This window comes from Lissotriton vulgaris, unplaced genomic scaffold, assembly GCF_964263255.1.
Source record: "Lissotriton vulgaris unplaced genomic scaffold, aLisVul1.2 SCAFFOLD_1320, whole genome shotgun sequence".
NCBI lineage: Eukaryota > Metazoa > Chordata > Amphibia > Caudata > Salamandridae > Lissotriton > Lissotriton vulgaris.
Genome location: NW_028242523.1, coordinates 589,202 through 610,089, shown reverse-complemented (window position 1 = coordinate 610,089; position 20,888 = coordinate 589,202). Strand labels below are relative to the sequence as shown.

Genomic DNA, 20,888 nt, shown 5'->3' with positions numbered 1-20,888 from the left:
ATCATGGGAACAGGGCAGACCAAACTACCAAGCCAATTCTTTTACTGGAAAGGAAACAAGCTTCCGGGGACCGGTTTCTGGCATTACAGCCGTCTTCGGCCCGGCTTGCTTGAATCCTGATGGTGCGGTGAGCAAGGGACTCATGTCTGAGCATACCCTTCCACGCTTATGGTGGACAAAACGATTCAGAAAAAGGGGGTGGTGATGGACAGAGTATCTGAATTAAGCAGAACACTCCTGCCCAGTCAACAGATCAGGGCTTGATCCATCACCGTTTTTTAGCTCACTGCACCATCCCAGCTCAGAACCTGGCTACATGCAAATTAGTCTGTCCCTGGCCCAGTGCATCATGGGAACAGGGCAGACCAAACTACCAAGCCAATTCTTTTACTGGAAAGGAAACAAGCTTCCGGGGACCGGTTTCTGGCATTACAGCCGTCTTCGGCCCGGCTTGCTTGAATCCTGATGGTGCAGTGAGCAAGGGACTCATGTCTGAGCATACCCTTCCACGCTTATGGTGGACAAAACGATTCAGAAAAAGGGGGGGTCTGCCCTGTTCCCATGATGCACTGGGCCAGGGACAGACTAATTTGCATGTAGCCAGGTTCTGAGCTGGGATGGTGCAGTGAGCTAAAAAACGATGATGGCTCAAGCCCTGATCTGTTGACTGGGTAGGAGTGTTCTGTTTAATTCAGATACTCTGTCCATCACCACCCCCCTTTTCTGAACCACTGCACTTGAAGCAATAACGATAACTATATGCCTGAAAGGATCAATGACCTATGAGGTGGCAACAGGGATATCTGCACATTCTTTAAGGGTTCAGGGTAAATATACCACCCAAAGATAGACGTGTTTACATTTGCTCCATGTGGCCTAATTGGAGTGCGAGGCCACCCTCAGAGAGCACAAGTGACGTATTAAGGCAATGACAGACTGGTCAATTGGCCAGGGCCCACACTTTCCGAGGGGCCCCATGGGTAGTGAACATTCTCACTACTGGACATCTTTCTTCTCTGTCTATGAACGTTCTAAACCTCTCTCCCGCTCGTTATCTTCCTCTTCTTTTGTCTTTCTCTACCTAGTGTCATCTTAAGGGTGTTTTGGGATTCCGAGTTTAGACAAATTGAGTCTGATTTTTGGTGACACTAGTTTAGAAATTTTAACCTAAAACTCAATATAGTTTGGCATCATGCAGACTTGAATTAGTAGGAAATGGGTAATAACATTTGACGTTGTTCTGAACAGGGGCCCATCCCTTATGTCTTGCCCAGGGGCCCAAAAATCCTAAAGATGACGGGGGGGGGGGCACTCCATTAACGTCAATAGGGGATCTAGAACTTGCCCGCAGTGAGATTGCCTTCAATAGGGACAAATCCCTTTGCCCTAAGATGTGTGTGGCTCTTCCTCTGCCCCCCCACCCTTTTTTTAGGGTAAGAGATGGTCCCTCATTGGCAAATCTGCCTCCCTTCCCACGTCTTTCAGAGTAAGGGATGATCCCCCATTGGCCAGTCTGTGGTTTCTGAATGCAGTGGAAGGCACTCACTTGCTGATGTAGTCCCCCGTCAAGATGACGCCACAGGTCTGGCACTTGAAACAGCTGACGTGCCACTGCTTCTCCAGGGCGAGCAGCGACTGCCCGTGCTTGATCTCCTCCTTGCAGCCGGCGCAATCTGAAAGACAAGGGAACACGAGCACGTAAAATAATAACTAGGCCTCCAGTTAAGCACTTCCCTTCAACACCGAGGTCCCAAACACCCCATAAACAAGTCACAGGCAGCAGCAATCTGCCTGTAAATGGTCCTCACTGCACCTCCCCGAGGGGAGGACAGAATTTATACAGCCATATCCTGCGACCTCTGATGATAACTCTTCCAGGCAGACAGAAAGAGGCACAGGAAGAGAGTGACCTGATGAAACAAGATACAATCACCAGCGCCGGACTGTCCATATATTCCACCGGTCATTTCCCCAGTGGGCTGGAGTCTTTGGAGACTAGGTTATTTTAAGGCAGGGGCCGCTGCTGACTCCCACCTACTTTCTCCAATTCCCTCGGATTCTTTGCAACTGGAACAGCGGGGGTTTAGGGGAAATAGAAAAAGGAGAGGGCGAAAAAATAAAAAGAGAGAAAATATAGAGGAGGAATGGAGTGGGGCTGATTTTATCATTTTTGTGAGAGCTGCTTTTGGCTCTAACAGGCCTTAAAAATGGCAAATCATGGTGTAGTGGAATCATAGCTCCCAACACAGACTCTGGAGCTCAGCCTGGCGGAATGGGAGGTCTGTCTTGCAGTTACAACTGATTGCTGACCGCTCTGCCCCAGCAGCCATGCTACTGCACTCACTAAGAGCCTTATCTTTCATAAGAGCAACTTAAAAAAATGCAAATAAATAGCTTTTACAAACAGCAACACCTGCAAGTCTGAATTTCTAACCATCTATCCATACTAGAATATATGGAACTTGATTCGATACAATTTTATATCTCTTTATAATTTCCTTTATACATGTATACCCTTTCTATGTAATTATGTGTCTGTGTAGTGTATTACTAAGAAAGAAAGAAAGAAAGAAAGAAAGAAAGAAGGATAACCTCTAAACTCTCTCCAGTACATTACTCAATATCTCACCTTATACCTCCCTCAATATATTATCTACTTCCACTCTCTGACTTATCCCAAATCTCTTTCTACTACCATGATCTCCCAAAGATCCTTTCTTGACTCTTCCCTCCTCTATCCCGCCTTGACTCACCCCAAAACTCAGTCTCCTGCTATGATCTCCCTAATAACCCTTTCTAGACTCTTCCCTCCTATATACCTCCTTTGACTCACCACAAACCTCATTTTACTACTACGATGTCCCAAATAACGATTTCTAGATTGTTCCCTCTCTATCCCTCCATTATCCTATTCAATCCGACTAACAAACTTGCATGTCTTCTGCTCGAATTAAGAACTTATATTTCCCTATACTAATCCACCACTAATTCTTTGGGTTCCGGAGTAGTGTTCTACTAGCCGAAAAGTGCTTCAAAGCCTTGTTAGGGATAGTAAGGGATATATAAATACAATTACAATTTTCTAAACCACCAGTGGCCTAGAGTAGAGGCTACCTCATTTATTTATTCAGTCCTATTGCTGCCTACTAGGCTGAGAAACTTTATGGGAATTTTTGTATAGATGCAGCGCGCTGTATGCCCTGACCTTTTTGCAGGTTAGAACTCAAAAGTATTTTTTCTTTTATGTCCAACGCTTCTAAATGTCGAGTGTTTTTTTAAACCTAGAGTGAGGAGGCATCTAAAATCACCATTGGTTTACCCTTTGGCAGGTAGATTGAATGCAAGGCATGTCTCTGGAGTATGGGTACAGAGTCACACAATACTCCAACATGCGGTCTAAATACACTAATGTACAGACACAATTAAGACAAATATGACTATTACATTGAAACCCTTCTTACCCTGTTTGGGAACTGGAACTTCTCAGGCATAACCTTTAAAAAAGCCTTTAAAGGATGCCAATATAAAGTAAATGCGAATAGTCTTTTGGAGATGACAAACCATTAAAAGTAGAAGAAATACAATCACAAAAGATTTTCCATTTGGATAAAAAAAGAAAAGCTGCTCACAAAGTCCATGAAATGGCAAGGATACAAACTCTCAGCTCAAAATTCTCTTTCAATGTATGATCTTATTTTTGGAAGGATGCTTTAGGGAACTTTGTCATGATGTTCTTTCTCCTTCAAAGTGCTCGACTTTCTATCTCCGCAGTGATCACCAAGCTACTGTATATCAAAGTGATCAGAAGCATTTGCGGAATTTCTGATTTTTGTGCTGACATTGGTATTGGCATGGATGAAGTGTTGTTTGTTGATGGTCAGAGTTGGCTGCATAGGGAGGCATGATGGGGTTGGGTCAGGCTTCTCCTGCCTGACAAGTAGGTAACAAAGATTGCAAATGAATAAAGCAGGTAAAGTGGTACAACAGTGCTCAAGGCTTCTCTGGCGAGACACAACAGGCTGGTGCAGTTTGGAGGTGCTCAGATTCAGGGGGGATACAAAAGGGGATGATGGACGGAGCGTTTGAGCAAATCAAACACTCACCCCCAGTCAACTGATCTGGGTTTAATCCATCACCATTCTTTAGCTCACTCAGCCACCCCAGTTAAGACATGGCCATATGCAAATCAGTCTGACCCTGTGCCTCATGGGAACAGTCCAGCCCGAACTGCCAAGCCATTCAGGGGGACAGTTTTTCTCTCACCCCCTTAGGAAACCCTTAAAGACTCACTGGTACATCCTTAAAGAGAAGGTGAACTCTGCAACTTTCATAAAAGCCCTGCCTGCTATCTGCGCAGTGGCGGCTCCTCCGCTAAGGCGGAGGAGCGTCGCCCACTGCTATTTCAGTAGTGCAAAAAATAAAAACAAAATGATAATAACAGGATGTTATTATCATTTTATTTTTCTATGCGGGAGTCAGGCGGGACTGGGCTCTGAACCTAGAGCAGGGAAGGAGTGGTTTGCACTCCTCTAAGTGTACATGACGGTTTAGCAGGCCAAACCGTCATGCACATTTGGCATGTTCTCCATTGGGCTGTGATGCACAGCCCCGTAGAGAACATTCCCAGGCCCCCCCTAGGTACTGCCTGAGCGTCCAAACAGGATGCTAAGACCAATCACAATGCTGCTTCTGCAGAGTCAGATTGGTTGGGAGAGCACAGAAATCTGGGTGCTTCCAGCAGACCTTCCTTCAAGGACGGAGGAGAGACGTGCGGCGGCAGGATAGGAGGCACGGCGGAGAAGGTAAGTTTATTTATGTATTTATTTTTTTAATCCACCCCCGCCCCACCACCCTCGCTCCGAGGGAGCCGCCACTGCGTGTGCGGTGACTCTTCTGCGCCTGCCATGGTGATGGGCAGAGTTGGCAAGGCCAACTCACTTCCTGTTTGGGGGTGTCACTTGAATCAAAGGGAGGGGCAAACAACCTATGCTCATGACACTTTTGCTTTGCAGGTGTGAACCACATCAGGTGCCTTGACTGGTACGAATCAACAGATTAGAGATGGCCAGTTCTGAAAGCAGAAGTGGGCTCTGTGGCTCAGGTTCAGGCTTAGCTCCAGGCAGGAGGGCAGCAGCAATCAACTGTCATTTGGTAACTTGGAAAGAGTTCCTTACTTCCTTTAAGGAAGGACAGCTGGGGTGTGCGGCAGTGACTGGTTAGTGTAGTAAGGAGAGGGGGGTCTTAGGGCGTGCACAATTATTCTTGGTAGATCCTGAGAAGCGGAATGCTAGCGGGCACAGGGCATCATATAACCTGAGCCCACATTCATTTGTGAACCTGGTTCTCAAGAGCATCAGTTCTTCTTTCACTGTGGGTCACAGGCAGGGCAGGGAGTGAATAGACAGCTCTCTGGCCATTCTTCCGTTCCTTGCCCATTACCAGACCCACACAGAAACCTGTAACTCCAGTATTCCCAGGGACACAAGCTTCTTGTTCTGCTGGAATGCTTCGATAAAGCCATCATGTACCTGCGCCAGCAAGAGCTATCTAAAAACAAGGCACAGGGTCAGACGGGGATAAAGTGTTTCACCTCCAGAGGCATGACCCGTCTAGGCCTACAAAGCTAGATCTGTGTTTGGAGACAAAAACCTTGAATCCTTAGCCATCCTGGCAGCTCACACAGCCACTGTCACTTCTTAAGAGATTTATACAGAGCCAAGAGATTTATACAGAGCCTGCAAGGTCAAAAGTTTAAATCCTGACCTGACTGACTCACCCTTCCATCATTTTCGTGATTTATAAATATACTATCATGTATGATAATATTAACATGGATTCCTAGGGCCAAGCTGCAATCTTTATTTGATAAACTTTAGATTGCTATATTTACAATATTGCTTTTCCTCTGACGGAATTAAGATGCTTTCTCATCATCTTTCACACCATTACTTCCTTGCACTTTTACCCTTCAGGGAAAGATGTGTCCCTGTGGAACACTAGCATTGATCGAAAGAGGCAGTTCTCTAATTGCTGTCATGGGGCTACCTTCCTCCGACCAACCAGCCTTTAATTTGTGAGCCTGCGGTGTGACTGATCTACATTAGCTCTCATATTTAATAAGGTAGATCTGACATGTGACAGGCTCTCATCCGGCCCTCCTGGCCTTTCTGATGCTAAGTCGAATGTAACACTGACTCTTCCCCAACACGACCAGCCTTCCAGAGCTTGACTTAACGTGCCCTTTACTTTTTCCAAACCCTAATAGCTATTCTAAGTAAGGAATACTATTTGACTGATTCTGCTCGATTCCTAACATTCCTTCAGAATCTCTGGTTTACCATGACTAACTCTGCCCAGCATTCTGCACTTTCAGAGCTTAGCCCAAGGTATGACTGACTCTGCCCAACCCTACTGTCTTTTCAAAAGGTGAGCTAACCTTAAATGCTAAGAGAAGTTCCAAACAGCAGGGCAGCCTGTCGGCCTTCATTGCATCCCAGCGTAAAACGTAACTGGAAACACATTAAACGAAGCACATTAAACGAAGAGGATTGGCTACGCCTGTCCTTCTGGCCTTTCAGAGCCAAAGACTCAACATTTGGCTATATCTTCTACTTCCAATGAATTGGCCTCTCCCAGGGACCACCCTGATGGGAAAACCCCACGTTTCTGCAATTGTCTGGCCACATCCGAGAAGAGGGGGAGAAGCTTCGGGTGGAAACACAGCCGGCCTCAGACACTCCCTCTCTTCCTCATCTTCCACAGTGCGCGCGCTAATGGAACGGAGGGCTTCTCTGCTGCCTCAGCGTCCGCGCGGTTACCTCTGCACCGGAAGTCGGCTGCGGCTGGATTCCGCTTCCAGTAATTGAATGTACCCTTCTCCCTTCTCTCCCACTGCCTGTCCGGTATTCTTCGAAACGAATTCAATATTGATTTCATTTCCATTTTGAATTTTGTAGGCTCCTGTCAGAGGCACTGTAATGCCATTCTCTCCCCAGCTCTGCCCGCCGTTCTTTGCATACTCAGTCTGCTGAACCGTTGTGCTAGGAGTACTGTGTGGCCTGTATATCACCCAACCTACATTTCCGTGCCTTTGGATATATGGACAAGTGCCAGTTCCATCTAAGTAGTACTTGTGTATAAAACACTCTGCGAAATGTACTGCCAAAATAAAACATACAAAAACAATATTCATATTTTGTGCGCATATTGTATTGCTGTTGGTGCATATACAGCGCTTACTGCCCCTGACGAGGCGCTGCAGCGCTTCGCGAAGAGGTAGCACACTTTACCTGGGCTCCCTAATGTTTGTGATTTAGTAAAGCATAACGGTGGTCGGTGACAGTTAATCACGGTGTTTCCGTCCGTTCCGTGCAATTTGCAGTCATTAATTTTCATGCAAATCTTGTGACAATTTCGTGCCACCTCCGTATGGGTTTGCTAATTTTCATATAGGCAACATGCAAACATTGCAGACTGTACTGACTGCTGCAAAAAAAAATGTAGTATGTTTGCGTACGTTTATATTATTCGTAAAGAGCCAAGTAGCACATTGGAGTCAATTAGCACCATCTGTCCGGTGTGTGGACCCCGGACTGAGTTTCTCCATCACCCAACCACGAGCACAGTTCCTAGAAGTCATTTCGCGGGCAATTATTCATTCGCCAGCGGCTTGTCAAGCCATTTTGATGGTCGTCTGAAGCAGAGGGCCGTGAAGCACTAGCAGGGCGCAAATGCAATTGAGGTTGTATTATAGGGAAGCTGAAATTGATCCAGCGTAGATTCACTGATATGAGTTGCTGAGGGCAGTACTTTTCTTTCGGTCTTGCAACATTTGAGCATTTGGTGGCGCTAAAATTGATCTTTTCGTTTCTGCCTTGAGGGCGGATCCCAGGAGGTTGACATGTTTTATTCATATCAAAACATCCGCGGGAGAAGAGCGCCATCAATTATTCTTTTGTCTCAACTCCATTCATTCATGCAAATATGTTTGCGCTTCTCAGATCATGGCAATAGAAAACGGACTTAACAGAAGACGGCTAGGTAGGAGCATGTAAAGCAGGCACAGAGGAAAGAGGAAACAGGCAGTGATGCAGCTACAAGCAGGTAGAAAGGAAAGGGTAGGTAGCGAGAAGTTGGAAGGACATAGATAGGACAGTGGGTGAAGGGTTCAAAGTGGAGGAGTCAAGTATGTAGTCATACTCAGGGCTTTAAGTGGGATTAAAAAAAACAGGGGGAGGTCTGTCAACGGGGCGTGGCCGATGTAATTAGGGCATAGTTTAAAACAAGTAGGGTAAAAAACTCTGCTTAGCAACTGGTAATTTACTGCTTCTGTCATTGCATCCAGATATGTAATACAACAAGCAGGGCCGGACTGGCCAGAGCGGGCACTGGGCGTTTTCCCCGGTAGGCCGCTAGGGTGGGGGCCGGTTTTGGGCCCCCAGGGGGCCGGTTTTGTTACCCGGGGCAGCAATATTGCCCCCCTGTAACAAAATAAGCTGAAAACGTCCCTCGCAAACTGCTCAGCTGCACTCCCTCTCGCCCCAGGGGGGGCCGGCTGAGCAGGTTGCCAGGGCCGGTTTCTGTTCGCAGTCCAGCCCTGACAACAAGTAACATTACACCTACAACGAGCCAGTGGTTGTTAGTTGCATAAGATAAATAAGCAACAACTATGACTTTGTTGTATAGAATATTGAAAATGCTTCAGTTCTGAAATGATAAGACTGTGAAAGAACTATAAAGAGTCTCTTTGAAATTACATCAAAGGTAGTGAAGGGTGGTACTACTGCAGACGTAAGATTTTTTTTCACCCTGAGGGTGAGGGAAAAAATGGAGACTTGTGCCAGCACCTTCTTTTTAGAACTACTGGTGATGAGCACCGGCAGGACCCCACCCACTTAAAGCCCTGGGCATACTGGAAAACAAGTTAGCCAAGCAGTTTGTTAGACAGACAGATCTAGAATCCTTTAGTTCCCGGACTTACGGCTTGGTCCATGGATCTTGATGGGCTTGCCTGTACTCAGCGAGTGGGAGCAGCTCTGGCACACACAGTCCTTCCCACTGAAGGTCACTTTGTCTCCAATTGGAAACGTTTTTCTGAGAAAAAAAGATAAAATAAGTTATAACACCTGTAGCTGTTATAAATCACTAAGACAACCATATTTGTACACAACCCCCTAGTACCTATAAGACAGGCGACAACAGTAGTCAAACAAACAACAAGTGTTGCAGAGAGTCAAAGAGTCTCGTAGAGTGGAGTTACATGTAGTGTCGAAGAGTGGAGTGTTGTGGAGTAGAGTAGAGGGGAATAGAGTGGGGAGACATAGTGCACAGACAGAGTGGAGTAGAGTGTCATAGATTGTTGTGAAATAGACTGAAGTAAAGTGGAGTAGAGTGTTGTAGAGTGGAGAGGCATAGAGTGGAGGGGCTTAGAGTGGAAGGGCATAGTGTGGAGGGACGTAGAGTGAAGTATAGAGTCTTAGTGTGGAGTGGAATACAGAGGATTAGAGTGTTGTAAATTAGAATAGACTGTTGTAGAGTGGAGTGTTGCAGAGTGGAGTAGAGTGGTGTATAGTGGAGTGATGTAGAGTGAAGTGGCATAGAGTGGAGTAGGGTGACCTAAAATTGAGTGACAGAGTGTAGTGGTGTAGAGTGTAGTGTCATAGAGTGGAGGTTCGTAGGTTAGAGGATCGTACAGTGTCATAAGTGGAAGGCCATAGAGTGTTGTGGAGTGACGTAGAGTGAAGCAGATTGTAGTAGAGTGGGGTATAGTGGAGTAGAGTGTTGTGAAGTGGCATAGAGTGGCGTAGAGTGGAGGGTCATAGAGTAACATGTAGTGAAGTGGATTAAATTGTGGAGATGTTATGATGGTGAGATGTCCCCTAGGGATCCCTCACCAAGGCCAAGCAAACTGCTACTGAAGCCTGCATGCCTTGGTGCAGAGAAAAACGTCAACGTCGACATGGCACACTGTCTGTGTGCCATGCCAAGCAGCACAACCTAAGGGGTAAGCCACCTCTCTAGTCGGCCTTACAAGCCCTAAGGCAGGGTGCACTATATGCTAGGTGCGGGCATATCTGCATGAACAGATATGCCCCTACAGTATTAGGGTCTATTACTCTATGATTTACGTGGCAGTGAAGCCATAGAGTACATGGGCTGGAAATGCCGCAACACGGGTTCCCCAACACCATGAGGGTTTTACTGAACCCAGGAGTGTTTGGTACCAAATAACTCCTCTCAATAAACCTACACTGATACCAGTGTGGAATTTATTGAAACATGTACCCAGAGGGCACCCAAGAGGTGGCCCCTGAAAACCTACTAACCCTGGTGTGGTCTCTGACTAACTTTAGAAAAGGGGGTGGTGATGAACAGAGTGTCTGAATTAAGCAGACCACTCTTACCCAGTCCAAAGATCAGGGCTTGATCCATCACCGTTATTTATCTCACTGCACCATCCCAGCTCAGAACCTGGCTATATGCAAATCAGTCTGTCCCTGGCCCAGTGCATCATGGGAACAGGGCAGACTAAACTACCAAGCCAATTCTTCACCAGAAAGGAGACAAGCTACCGGGGACCGGTTTCTGGCATTTCAGCCTTCTTCGGCCCGGCTTGCTTGAATCCTGATGGTGCAGTGAGAAAGGGACTCATGTCTGAGTATACCCTGCCACACCTATAGTGGCCAAAAAAGATTCAGACAAGGGGGTGGTGATGAACAGCGTGTCTGAATTAAGCAGACCACTCTTACCCAGTCCAAAGATCAGGGCTTGATCCATCACCGTTATTCATCTCACTGCACCATCCCAGCTCAGAACCTGGCTATATGCAAATCAGTCTGTCCCTGGCCCAGTGCATCATGGGAACAGGGCAGACTAAACTACCAAGCCAATTCTTCACCAGAAAGGAGACAAGCTACAGGGGACCGGATTCTGGCATTTCAGCCTTCTTCGGCCCGGCTTGCTTGAATCCTGATGGTGCAGTGAGAAAGGGACTCATGTCTGAGTATACCCTGCCACACCTATAGTGGCCAAAAACGATTCAGAAAAGGGGGTGGGGATGAACAGAGTGTCTGAATTAAGCAGACCACTCTTACCCAGTCCAAAGATCAGGGCTTGATCCATCACCGTTATTTATCTCACTGCACCATCCCAGCTCAGAACCTGGCTATATGCAAATCAGTCTGTCCCTGGCCCAGTGCATCATGGGAACAGGGCAGACTAAACTACCAAGCCAATTCTTCACCAGAAAGGAGACAAGCTACCGGGGAGCTAAAAAACGGTGTTGGATCTAGCCCTGATCTCTTGACTGGGTGAGAGTATTCTGATTAATTCAGAAACTCTGTCCATCACCACCCCTTGTTGTTTAATTATTTTGTCCACCATAAGCGTGGAAGGGTATACTCAGATGTGAGTCCCTTGTTCATTGCACCATCAGGATTCAAGCAAGCCGGGCCGAAGACGGCTGTAATGCCAGAAACCGGTCCCCGAAGCTTGTTTCCTTCCCAGTGAAAGAATTGGCTTTGTAGTTTGGTTTGCCCTGTTCCCATCATGCACTGGGACAGGAACAGACTAATTTGCATATAGCCAGGTTCTGAGCTGGGATGGTGCAGTGAGCTAAAAAACGGTGTTGGATCTAGCCCTGATCTCTTGACTGGGTGAGAGTATTCTGATTAATTCAGAAACTCTGTCCATCACCACCCCTTGTTGTTTAATTATTTTGCCCACCATAAGCGTGGAAGGGTATACTCAGATGTGAGCCCCTTGTTCATTGCACCATCAGGATTCAAGCAAGCCGGGCCGAAGACGGCTGTAATGCCAGAAACCGGTCCCCGAAGCTTGTTTCCTTCCCAGTGAAATAATTGGCTTTGTAGTTTGGTTTGCCCTGTTCCCATCATGCACTGGGACAGGAACAGACTAATTTGCATATAGCCAGGTTCTGAGCTGGGATGGTGCAGTGAGCTAAAAAACGGTGTTGGATCTAGCCCTGATCTCTTGACTGGGTGAGAGTATTCTGATTAATTCAGAAACTCTGTCCATCACCACCCCTTGTTGTTTAATTATTTTGTCCACCATAAGCGTGGAAGGGTATACTCAGATGTGAGCCCCTTGTTCATTGCACCATCAGGATTCAAGCAAGCCGGGCGGAAGACGGCTGTTATGCCAGAAACCGGTCCCCGAAGCTTGTTTCCTTCCCAGTGAAAGAATTGGCTTTGTAGTTTGGTTTGCCCTGTTCCCATCATGCACTGGGACAGGAACAGACTAATTTGCATATAGCCAGGTTCTGAGCTGGGATGGTGCAGTGAGCTAAAAAACGGTGTTGGATCTAGCCCTGATCTCTTGACTGGGTGAGAGTATTCTGATTAATTCAGAAACTCTGTCCATCACCACCCCTTGTTGTTTAATTATTTTGTCCACAATAAGCGTGGAAGGGTATACTCAGATGTGAGTCCCTTGTTCATTGCACCATCAGGATTCAAGCAAGCCGGGCCGAAGACGGCTGTAATGCCAGAAACCGGTCCCCGTAGCTTGTTTCCTTCCCAGTGAAAGAATTGGCTTTGTAGTTTTGTTTGCCCTGTTCCCATCATGCACTGGGACAGGAACAGACTAATTTGCATATAGCCAGGTTCTGAGCTGGGATGGTGCAGTGAGCTAAAAAACGGTGTTGGATCTAGCCCTGATCTCTTGACTGGGTGAGAGTATTCTGATTAATTCAGAAACTCTGTCCATCACCACCCCTTGTTGTTTAATTATTTTGTCCACCATAAGCGTGGAAGGGTATACTCAGATGTGAGTCCCTTGTTCATTGCACCATCAGGATTCAAGCAAGCCGGGCCGAAGACGGCTGTAATGCCAGAAACCGGTCCCCAAGCTTGTTTCCTTCCCAGTGAAAGAATTGGCTTTGTAGTTTGGTTTGCCCTGTTCCCATCATGCACTGGGACAGGAACAGACTAATTTGCATATAGCCAGGTTCTGAGCTGGGATGGTGCAGTGAGCTAAAAAACGGTGTTGGATCTAGCCCTGATCTCTTGACTGGGTGAGAGTATTCTGATTAATTCAGAAACTCTGTCCATCACCACCCCTTGTTGTTTAATTATTTTGTCCACCATAAGCGTGGAAGGGTATACTCAGATGTGAGTCCCTTGTTCATTGCACCATCAGGATTCAAGCAAGCTGGGCCGAAGACGGCTGTAATGCCAGAAACCGGTCCCCGTAGCTTGTTTCCTTCCCAGTGAAAGAATTGGCTTTGTAGTTTGGTTTGCCTGTTCCCATCATGCACTGGGACAGGAACAGACTAATTTGCATATAGCCAGGTTCAGAGCTGGGATGGTGCAGTGAGCTAAAAAACGGTGTTGGATCTAGCCCTGATCTCTTGACTGGGTGAGAGTATTCTGATTAATTCAGAAACTCTGTCCATCACCACCCCTTGTTGTTTAATTATTTTGTCCACCATAAGCGTGGAAGGGTATACTCAGATGTGAGTCCCTTGTTCATTGCACCATCAGGATTCAAGCAAGCCGGGCCGAAGACGGCTGTAATGCCAGAAACCGGTCCCCGTAGCTTGTTTCCTTCCCAGTGAAAGAATTGGCTTTGTAGTTTGGTTTGCCCTGTTCCCATCATGCACTGGGACAGGAACAGACTAATTTGCATATAGCCAGGTTCTGAGCTGGGATGGTGCAGTGAGCTAAAAAACGGTGTTGGATCTAGCCCTGATCTCTTGACTGGGTGAGAGTATTCTGATTAATTCAGAAACTCTGTCCATCACCACCCCTTGTTGTTTAATTATTTTGTCCACCATAAGCGTGGAAGGGTATACTCAGATGTGAGTCCCTTGTTCATTGCACCATCAGGATTCAAGCAAGCCGGGCCGAAGACGGCTGTAATGCCAGAAACCGGTCCCCAAGCTTGTTTCCTTCCCAGTGAAAGAATTGGCTTTGTAGTTTGGTTTGCCCTGTTCCCATCATGCACTGGGACAGGAACAGACTAATTTGCATATAGCCAGGTTCTGAGCTGGGATGGTGCAGTGAGCTAAAAAACGGTGTTGGATCTAGCCCTGATCTCTTGACTGGGTGAGAGTATTCTGATTAATTCAGAAACTCTGTCCATCACCACCCCTTGTTGTTTAATTATTTTGTCCACCATAAGCGTGGAAGGGTATACTCAGATGTGAGTCCCTTGTTCATTGCACCATCAGGATTCAAGCAAGCCGGGCCGAAGACGGCTGTAATGCCAGAAACCGGTCCCCGAAGCTTGTTTCCTTCCCAGTGAAAGAATTGGCTTTGTAGTTTGGTTTGCCCTGTTCCCATCATGCACTGGGACAGGAACAGACTAATTTGCATATAGCCAGGTTCTGAGCTGGGATGGTGCAGTGAGCTAAAAAACGGTGTTGGATCTAGCCCTGATCTCTTGACTGGGTGAGAGTATTCTGATTAATTCAGAAACTCTGTCCATCACCACCCCTTGTTGTTTAATTATTCTGACTAACTTTAGGCAGCCTGCCACCACCAGACATGTTTCTGGACCCTTGGGTAGAGAGCCCCTGCTCTGAGCCAGAAATAAAGCCCATCCTGGGCGGAGGTGTCACACCTCCTCCCCCATGATGAGCACTGTGCTCGAGACGGAAGCTTCAAAGGCCTGGCCGTCTTTTTATACAAACCAAACCTCTGCTGCTAGTAGCAGATGGCAGCCCCGGTTCAAACCCCCGCATTTGCTGGGAGAGCCAGCAGGAAAACCTAAGTGGGAACAGGAGGTGGCGCCCCTTCGCCAACTCCATCCCCCAGGTGCTGAAGGAGAGTAAAGCACCTTTTTTGGTGGCCACCATCTTGAAGATGGTGGGATTTATCGAATCAGGGCTAGGACTAAGCCACAGGTGAGAGACCCATTGGTCCCTACCTGGCACTCCCCTGTAATGCCCCTAAATCTAACATTTAGGTGGCTCCCCCAGACCCTGGAATCAGATTACCGATGGCCTGAGAAGAGCCGGGACACTACAGCATTGCACCAGCAGAGAAGACTACAGACACCAACTGATTTGGCCCCAGTCCTACAGGCCTGTCTGCAGCAAGATACGTGTTTATGTAAACTCAAAACATGGTGTACTGAGCTGCCACTTTCCCAAAGGTCTCACAGCAGAAGTGAATCACAGACAGGGATGAGCATTTGAATATGCTGACGCAGGAAATGACATATAAATGGAGAAGCCATTTGGGACAGTGGTGCTAGTTTCTATACTTGGTTCACTCTTACAAGTTGTTGTCAAACCACCAAACGTTTCTATTGCATGGTGTCCTGGGAATGTGAAGAGCCTCAACCCCACCCACTCGCTCAGCCATCTACTCTTCAGCTGCAACTACCAATACAGCTTATGTTTTTTCAGAGAAGCTTTAAAAAACATGCCTAGAGATGCTTTGGACATGCTCTGGTATGTCTAAAATAGGAATGTTTGCTATTTCTTTTTTTTTAAAGTATTTAAATAAATATTTTGACCATGGTTATCCAGAGGCACAATGACAGTCACATTAAATAACAAATTCCTCAATATTTCTCTACAGCAAGAATTAAAAATATTACATTGAAAACACATGTTTGTGAATACCGTCAACACATATAACCGACACCTCCCAAAATCCCCGACACTAGGGCTTCTATGGGAATTTACAAGGGCTTCTATGGGAATTTACAAGGGCATATTATCAAGCCCATTATCGCCGCTTTAGCGGCAGTTTCCTGCCGATAAAAGCGGCGATAATGTATCGCCCTTTCTTGATAATATGGCCCTTGATTCTTACGAAGCAAAGACTGAAAGAATGTCTTACACAATACAGTTTGTCAGAAAAACATGATTATCACTATGAACGGCCCATCACAGTGAAAGCACTATGTTCTAGAAAGGGTTAGTACTTTGAAATAAATATTTACTCAAATAATGGCACGTTCAGAACTCCAACAAAAGCACGGCGAAAGAACACATAAAAGATATACAGCATTTAAAGTAAGCAACTGAATAGAAACCTAAAACATCTGAGCAAATCAGGGTCTCTATCTAGAAGTTCAAAAGAGTCAAATATATTGAATCTAAAAAATGTATAGATGGAAATAAATAGACACCTATAAAACAAATATGTAATTATAGATAAATATGTAGATATAGATATATAACCCATTTAATCCCATTAAACAGTTATGTTCTTGGACATTTTTAAGAACTGACAGAAAAGGGATGGGAGAGGGACTATAGACTTAATAAAAGGTGTGTGTGAAGTTACAACACTTTTCTTTTGTAAGCTTTCAGTATTTTTTACAAATAAAGCGTTAGTACCCATTGTTTGTGCCACTCTCTGCACGTGGTCTTCCATGTTAAAACTGGCACTTTTTAATGTCTTGTGTGTTGTGAGTTGCAGCAGCGGTGTCTCATCCGATTCACTACTTCAAGAAATTAGAGCATTTCCCTTTACAATTCAACTGTAAACTAGATCCTTGTGCTCCAAACATGGGTATTTATGAAGTAAGAAGAACATGTATTTACTCAAAAGCAAACAAAATTGAAAAATGAAAACGGCAGATAAAAAGTGAAAGCAGCCTTAACATTGATTAAAATCAATGGACCTTTTTTCAAATAGAAGCATAAAATGAAGTCTCTTAAAGTCTATAGAGATTTAAAAAGATTCAAGGTCTCCCTATTTGTTATGTCGGAGGGGAAGATGAGTCAGCTCAGGCTGGACAAGATCAGCATTAGGATGACATTTGACCCCTGTATAAAAAAAGAGGACTTTGAAATGTTCTTGAGCAAAAACTGTCCACTTTGAGCTAATCATGTGCAGAGGCTGGACTGAGCTCACCAGTCTCAGTTGGAGCCCTCGGTGATGCACACTTGTTGCTGTGGAAACGCTCTAGAGAAGAGAAAGCTTCTTTGGAGATTGATGACGGACGCAAGGTCACAGCCTATATTCTGGTTTCTATGCTTACTTATTTTCTTCCAAAGTTAACCGAGCTATGCTCTCTTCATTCGAAGTTTCTTGTGGTAGGGTCTTAGCACTGGGTTAGTAGCATCAGATCAGCTGGGCAGAAGCTCACCTTCAACAGCTTTTGTGGAGTTGTGTTTTTCTGAGCATAATGTGATGTATAAGGTTGGGAGAGAGCCCCTTAACCAAATAGACATATTGGTCACTCAATGCCCCCATCTGATCAAGCTCAACACTCATTTCAAAGGGAAATAGCACATGTACATCACAACCAGTCACCAAATGGCCAAGATATATGACAGAATACTTTGCCAAATCCATTGGTCGGATATTTAACTTTTATTGTTCTGTCTAGGGCTGGCCCAGTGCCTTGAAACGTGGTTTCCTGGTTTCATGCAGCTCCTCGGCTGGGTTCACCAAGAGACCTTATCAATGGACCAGCATCCTTCCTCTATTCCAGGAGAAGTGTGCCTCACTGGTTAGAGGAGGCATACCCTGAAGCAGAGGTCAGACCCGGGACCAGGGTTCAATTCCCGACGTGGCAGGGTCTTGAGCCCAATTGTCCACGGACTCGATAATTCTCGCTTCGGTGCCCACTCTAATCACAGGTTCACACTCTGCAACTCTGAGCATTAGCTTGCTTAATCTCCACAATGGCCCCCCCGTGGTGGGATGCCTGTCTTTCACCTTGTGGATGCCCAGTACGGGTTATCTCACAGGGCAAGCGCCGAGATGCCCTAGGGTAAGTCGAGTGCTATATAAGAACATACATACATTTCATATGAGAGCAGACATAATTAGCTACCCTACTCTGTCACATGTTTTCTTGAAGCAAGTGCATAAAAAATAAGGCAGGCTCACGTCTCACAAACTCAAATGAACAGTCTCATGTTCAAAACAATGGTCACAGAGATGTCTCTCAGTTCTGCTTAAGTCAGCAAGCAGGAAAAGGTTCTTTCAGCTGGCAGATGGGTTTCCTCAAGAAGGTACAATGTGCATAGCATGTAGGCATGAGCGGATTTTGCGGATTGGCAATCCGCGAATTTGCGGATTTGCGAACTCGCAATCCGCAAAATCCGCGAATTCCCGCGAATTTGCGGATTTTTTTTTTTTTTTTGTGTTCGCCCGTGTTTCTGCCAGTTCGCGAGGGTTTTTACAATTTCGCAATTTGCGAACTTACCTGTCGGGTCGCAAGTTTTGCGAACTTGTTGTTTCTACGTGTCCAACCTGTTTGGGACACTCTTCTTCATCACTGCCACTCTCTGTCACCACTGCCACTCTCTGACTACTCATGCCACCCTCTGGCCCACCCATGCCACCCTCTGTTTCATCACCACACCCTCTGGTTGTCCAGTGTACATTATTTTCGGCAAAGCAAAGCACACCTTCCCTGCCTCAAGTGACCTGAATTAATTTGGGGCTGATTAATGTGTCACAGAATATTTTTTTAGCTGGCACCTGCTTCCTTAGTGCGCCCTGATTAGTGATCTTTTGCACTTGCTAAGTGCTTTCATTGTTGCAAAATTAGTTACAACACCTGCCCTGCCCCAACTGACAATAATGAATTAGGGGCTGATTAATGGATTTTAACTTCCAGCCTGGCTCCTGCTTGTCTCCCTTAGCTGTAATTCATGACCTTTGTGGCATATGTGTAACTATTCTGAGGTTCAGAGCAGGGTCACATAATAGTTTCAACTGGCAACTGAACTCTGGAGGGGCCCCTCAGGAAGCACTACAGGAAATGGCTACTAATGATGTGCCTGAACTTTTGAACCTGGTAAGTAGTTACTTTCAGTTTTGCTTAGAACGTATTTCTGCAATTTCGCACTTATTCGCGGGGCGCGAACTCACGCGAACAGTGCGAGCAGTGCGAGCAAAATCCGCTGCTCGCGGATTTGCGGATTTTGCAGGAAATTCGCAAATCTCGCGGATTGCGGATTTCCCGAAAATCCGCAAAATCCGCGAGCGGAACGGATTTTCCGCCCATGCCTAATAGCATGCTGGTTCTCAGAAATGGAATTAAACTTGATACCTAGCTAGATCAAGTTTCTAGCCTTTGATCTGATCAGGCAGTTATTTACCCTCTCTTATCCACTCACCCTTTAATTTATTCCACAATCAGAAAACTTTAAGATTGTTATTGAACACTTCAGGGCATATTTACAAGCTCTCACTGCCACAGGAGCAACACTTTTTTGGATGTTCCGGTGGCGCAGCACCATTTTCCATATTTACAAGGTGGCACTAAGCCACCTTGTAAATATGCCCCTTTCCGCTGCAGTCCTCTGCGGCAAAGGGGCTTGCAAAGGGTGTGGCTGTGAGCATTCCACCACAATACCCATTGCTTTTTTAAGCTGCGCCAGATTTACAAGGCTGAGGCAGCGCCAACAATTAAAGCCATGGAATACCGGGCATTAGAATGGCGCAACAATGAGAAATTACTAATGTCTCCTCGTTTTTTGCTTTTTTCATATAGGAAGGTGCAATTCACTATTCTTGATCACTTATGTGCAGGAAGGTGTCCTTTCCAGCACATAAACAATCATCTCTGCAGCACAGGCACCCTTGCAACATGTCAGCAGTGTGCCTGCACTGGCGCTAGGCAGCTCTCGTTTTGCACCAGCGCTAGGGGGTACACAGGGGTGCGCTGTATTATTGTGAATAAGGCGCCTCCCTGTGTTTTGAAAATGTCGGAGTGCGGCGCTGCCAAATTTGGCACAGTGCCATACTCTGACATTTTATTGTAAATGTGGCCCCTTAGGTCTAATATATGGCTTCCTACCCAGACAAAAAGTAAATTTAAGCTTATTTGAGCTGAGCCACACCCATTTTGCCCTACTTCCTGCCAGAGTGATGAAAGGGCTCTGTACCACAGTTTCAGCTTACCACCAGGAGAGGAGGCTCCTGCATTCTTAGGGATGCACCAAAATGCCTATCGATAACAATAATATTCATGCCTCTTTCCATTCATATTTAACAAACACATTTAAGCAACGCACAAGACAATCAAATACAAATGGTGTTTTCAAAACCAGAAATAATGCACAAATCTCAAGCAGGATAAAATATGTCATTCAGAAAAGGAAAGAAACCTGCCCTTAAAAGTATATTTCGAGGAGAATAAGGTTCCCAGTCAACAGAAATCAGGAGACAGAACAAAAGGCAGGCATGGGTAGTCTTATGTCTCCATCATCTTGTTGATGAGGCTAGATACCAAAAAGTCTATCTGGGTTGTACATTTGGACTGCGTGGTTGAAGTTCTTAAAAACGAATAAAGAAATGTTGTTAGGCTTTATCTGCCATATACGCATAATCAAATGGTTATGCAGTGCTATGTTATGTACAGAGGGTTCTGTAGAGTGCTTGATCATCTCTCATGATGTCCTTATGTTGTTACTTAAAAAGTGCTCTGTTAAAGGACTGGTGATGCAATTACTGGGTAAATAATGAGGGGGCATATTATCAAGGGGGTTTATCTCCGCTTTTTTGGCTTTAAAAGCCAAGAAAGCGGAGATAAAATTATCTCCCTATTACCTAGCTGTCGCTAACACCAGTTAGCGACAGCTAGTAGGAGATAGCGACCATCTTGGGCCCTGCTTTGCATGTCAGTGAAATTTATCACTAATGACATGCAAAGTGGGCGTGCCAAGATGTTAGCGACTGGTAACAGTCGCTAACATCGCTATCTCCTATTACCAACTTTTGGAGATATTCGCGCTAAGCGCGATTATCTCCAAAAGCTAACACCTGCCCTGAGCAGTTCCTAGCCATGTTATCCAATGGTAGGTGGATAACATGGCTAAGAGCATTAGCTCAGTAATGCATGAATATCGCTGACTTTTCAGCGATATTCATGCATTTCGGACGATTTTTTCTCGCTTAGGAGATAAACCTTGATAATAGCAAGGTTCCTAAGCGATAAAAATCGCC

General features: G+C 45.7%; 1 protein-coding gene across 1 annotated transcript in view; it reads right to left on the bottom strand.

Moving 5' to 3' along the window:
- Positions 1-20,888, bottom strand: part of LOC147668937 (actin-binding LIM protein 3-like) — a gene marked incomplete at its 3' end in the record, with an annotated part of 333,512 nt that overhangs the window by 63,876 nt on the left and 248,748 nt on the right. Inside the window, exons 4-5 of the mRNA XM_086948335.1 lie at positions 8,981-9,093; positions 1,547-1,673 (exon numbers count right to left, since the gene is read on the bottom strand). Of these exons, the coding sequence (XP_086804461.1) occupies positions 1,547-1,673; positions 8,981-9,093 (240 nt within the window). The remainder of the gene's footprint in view (positions 1-1,546; positions 1,674-8,980; positions 9,094-20,888) is intronic.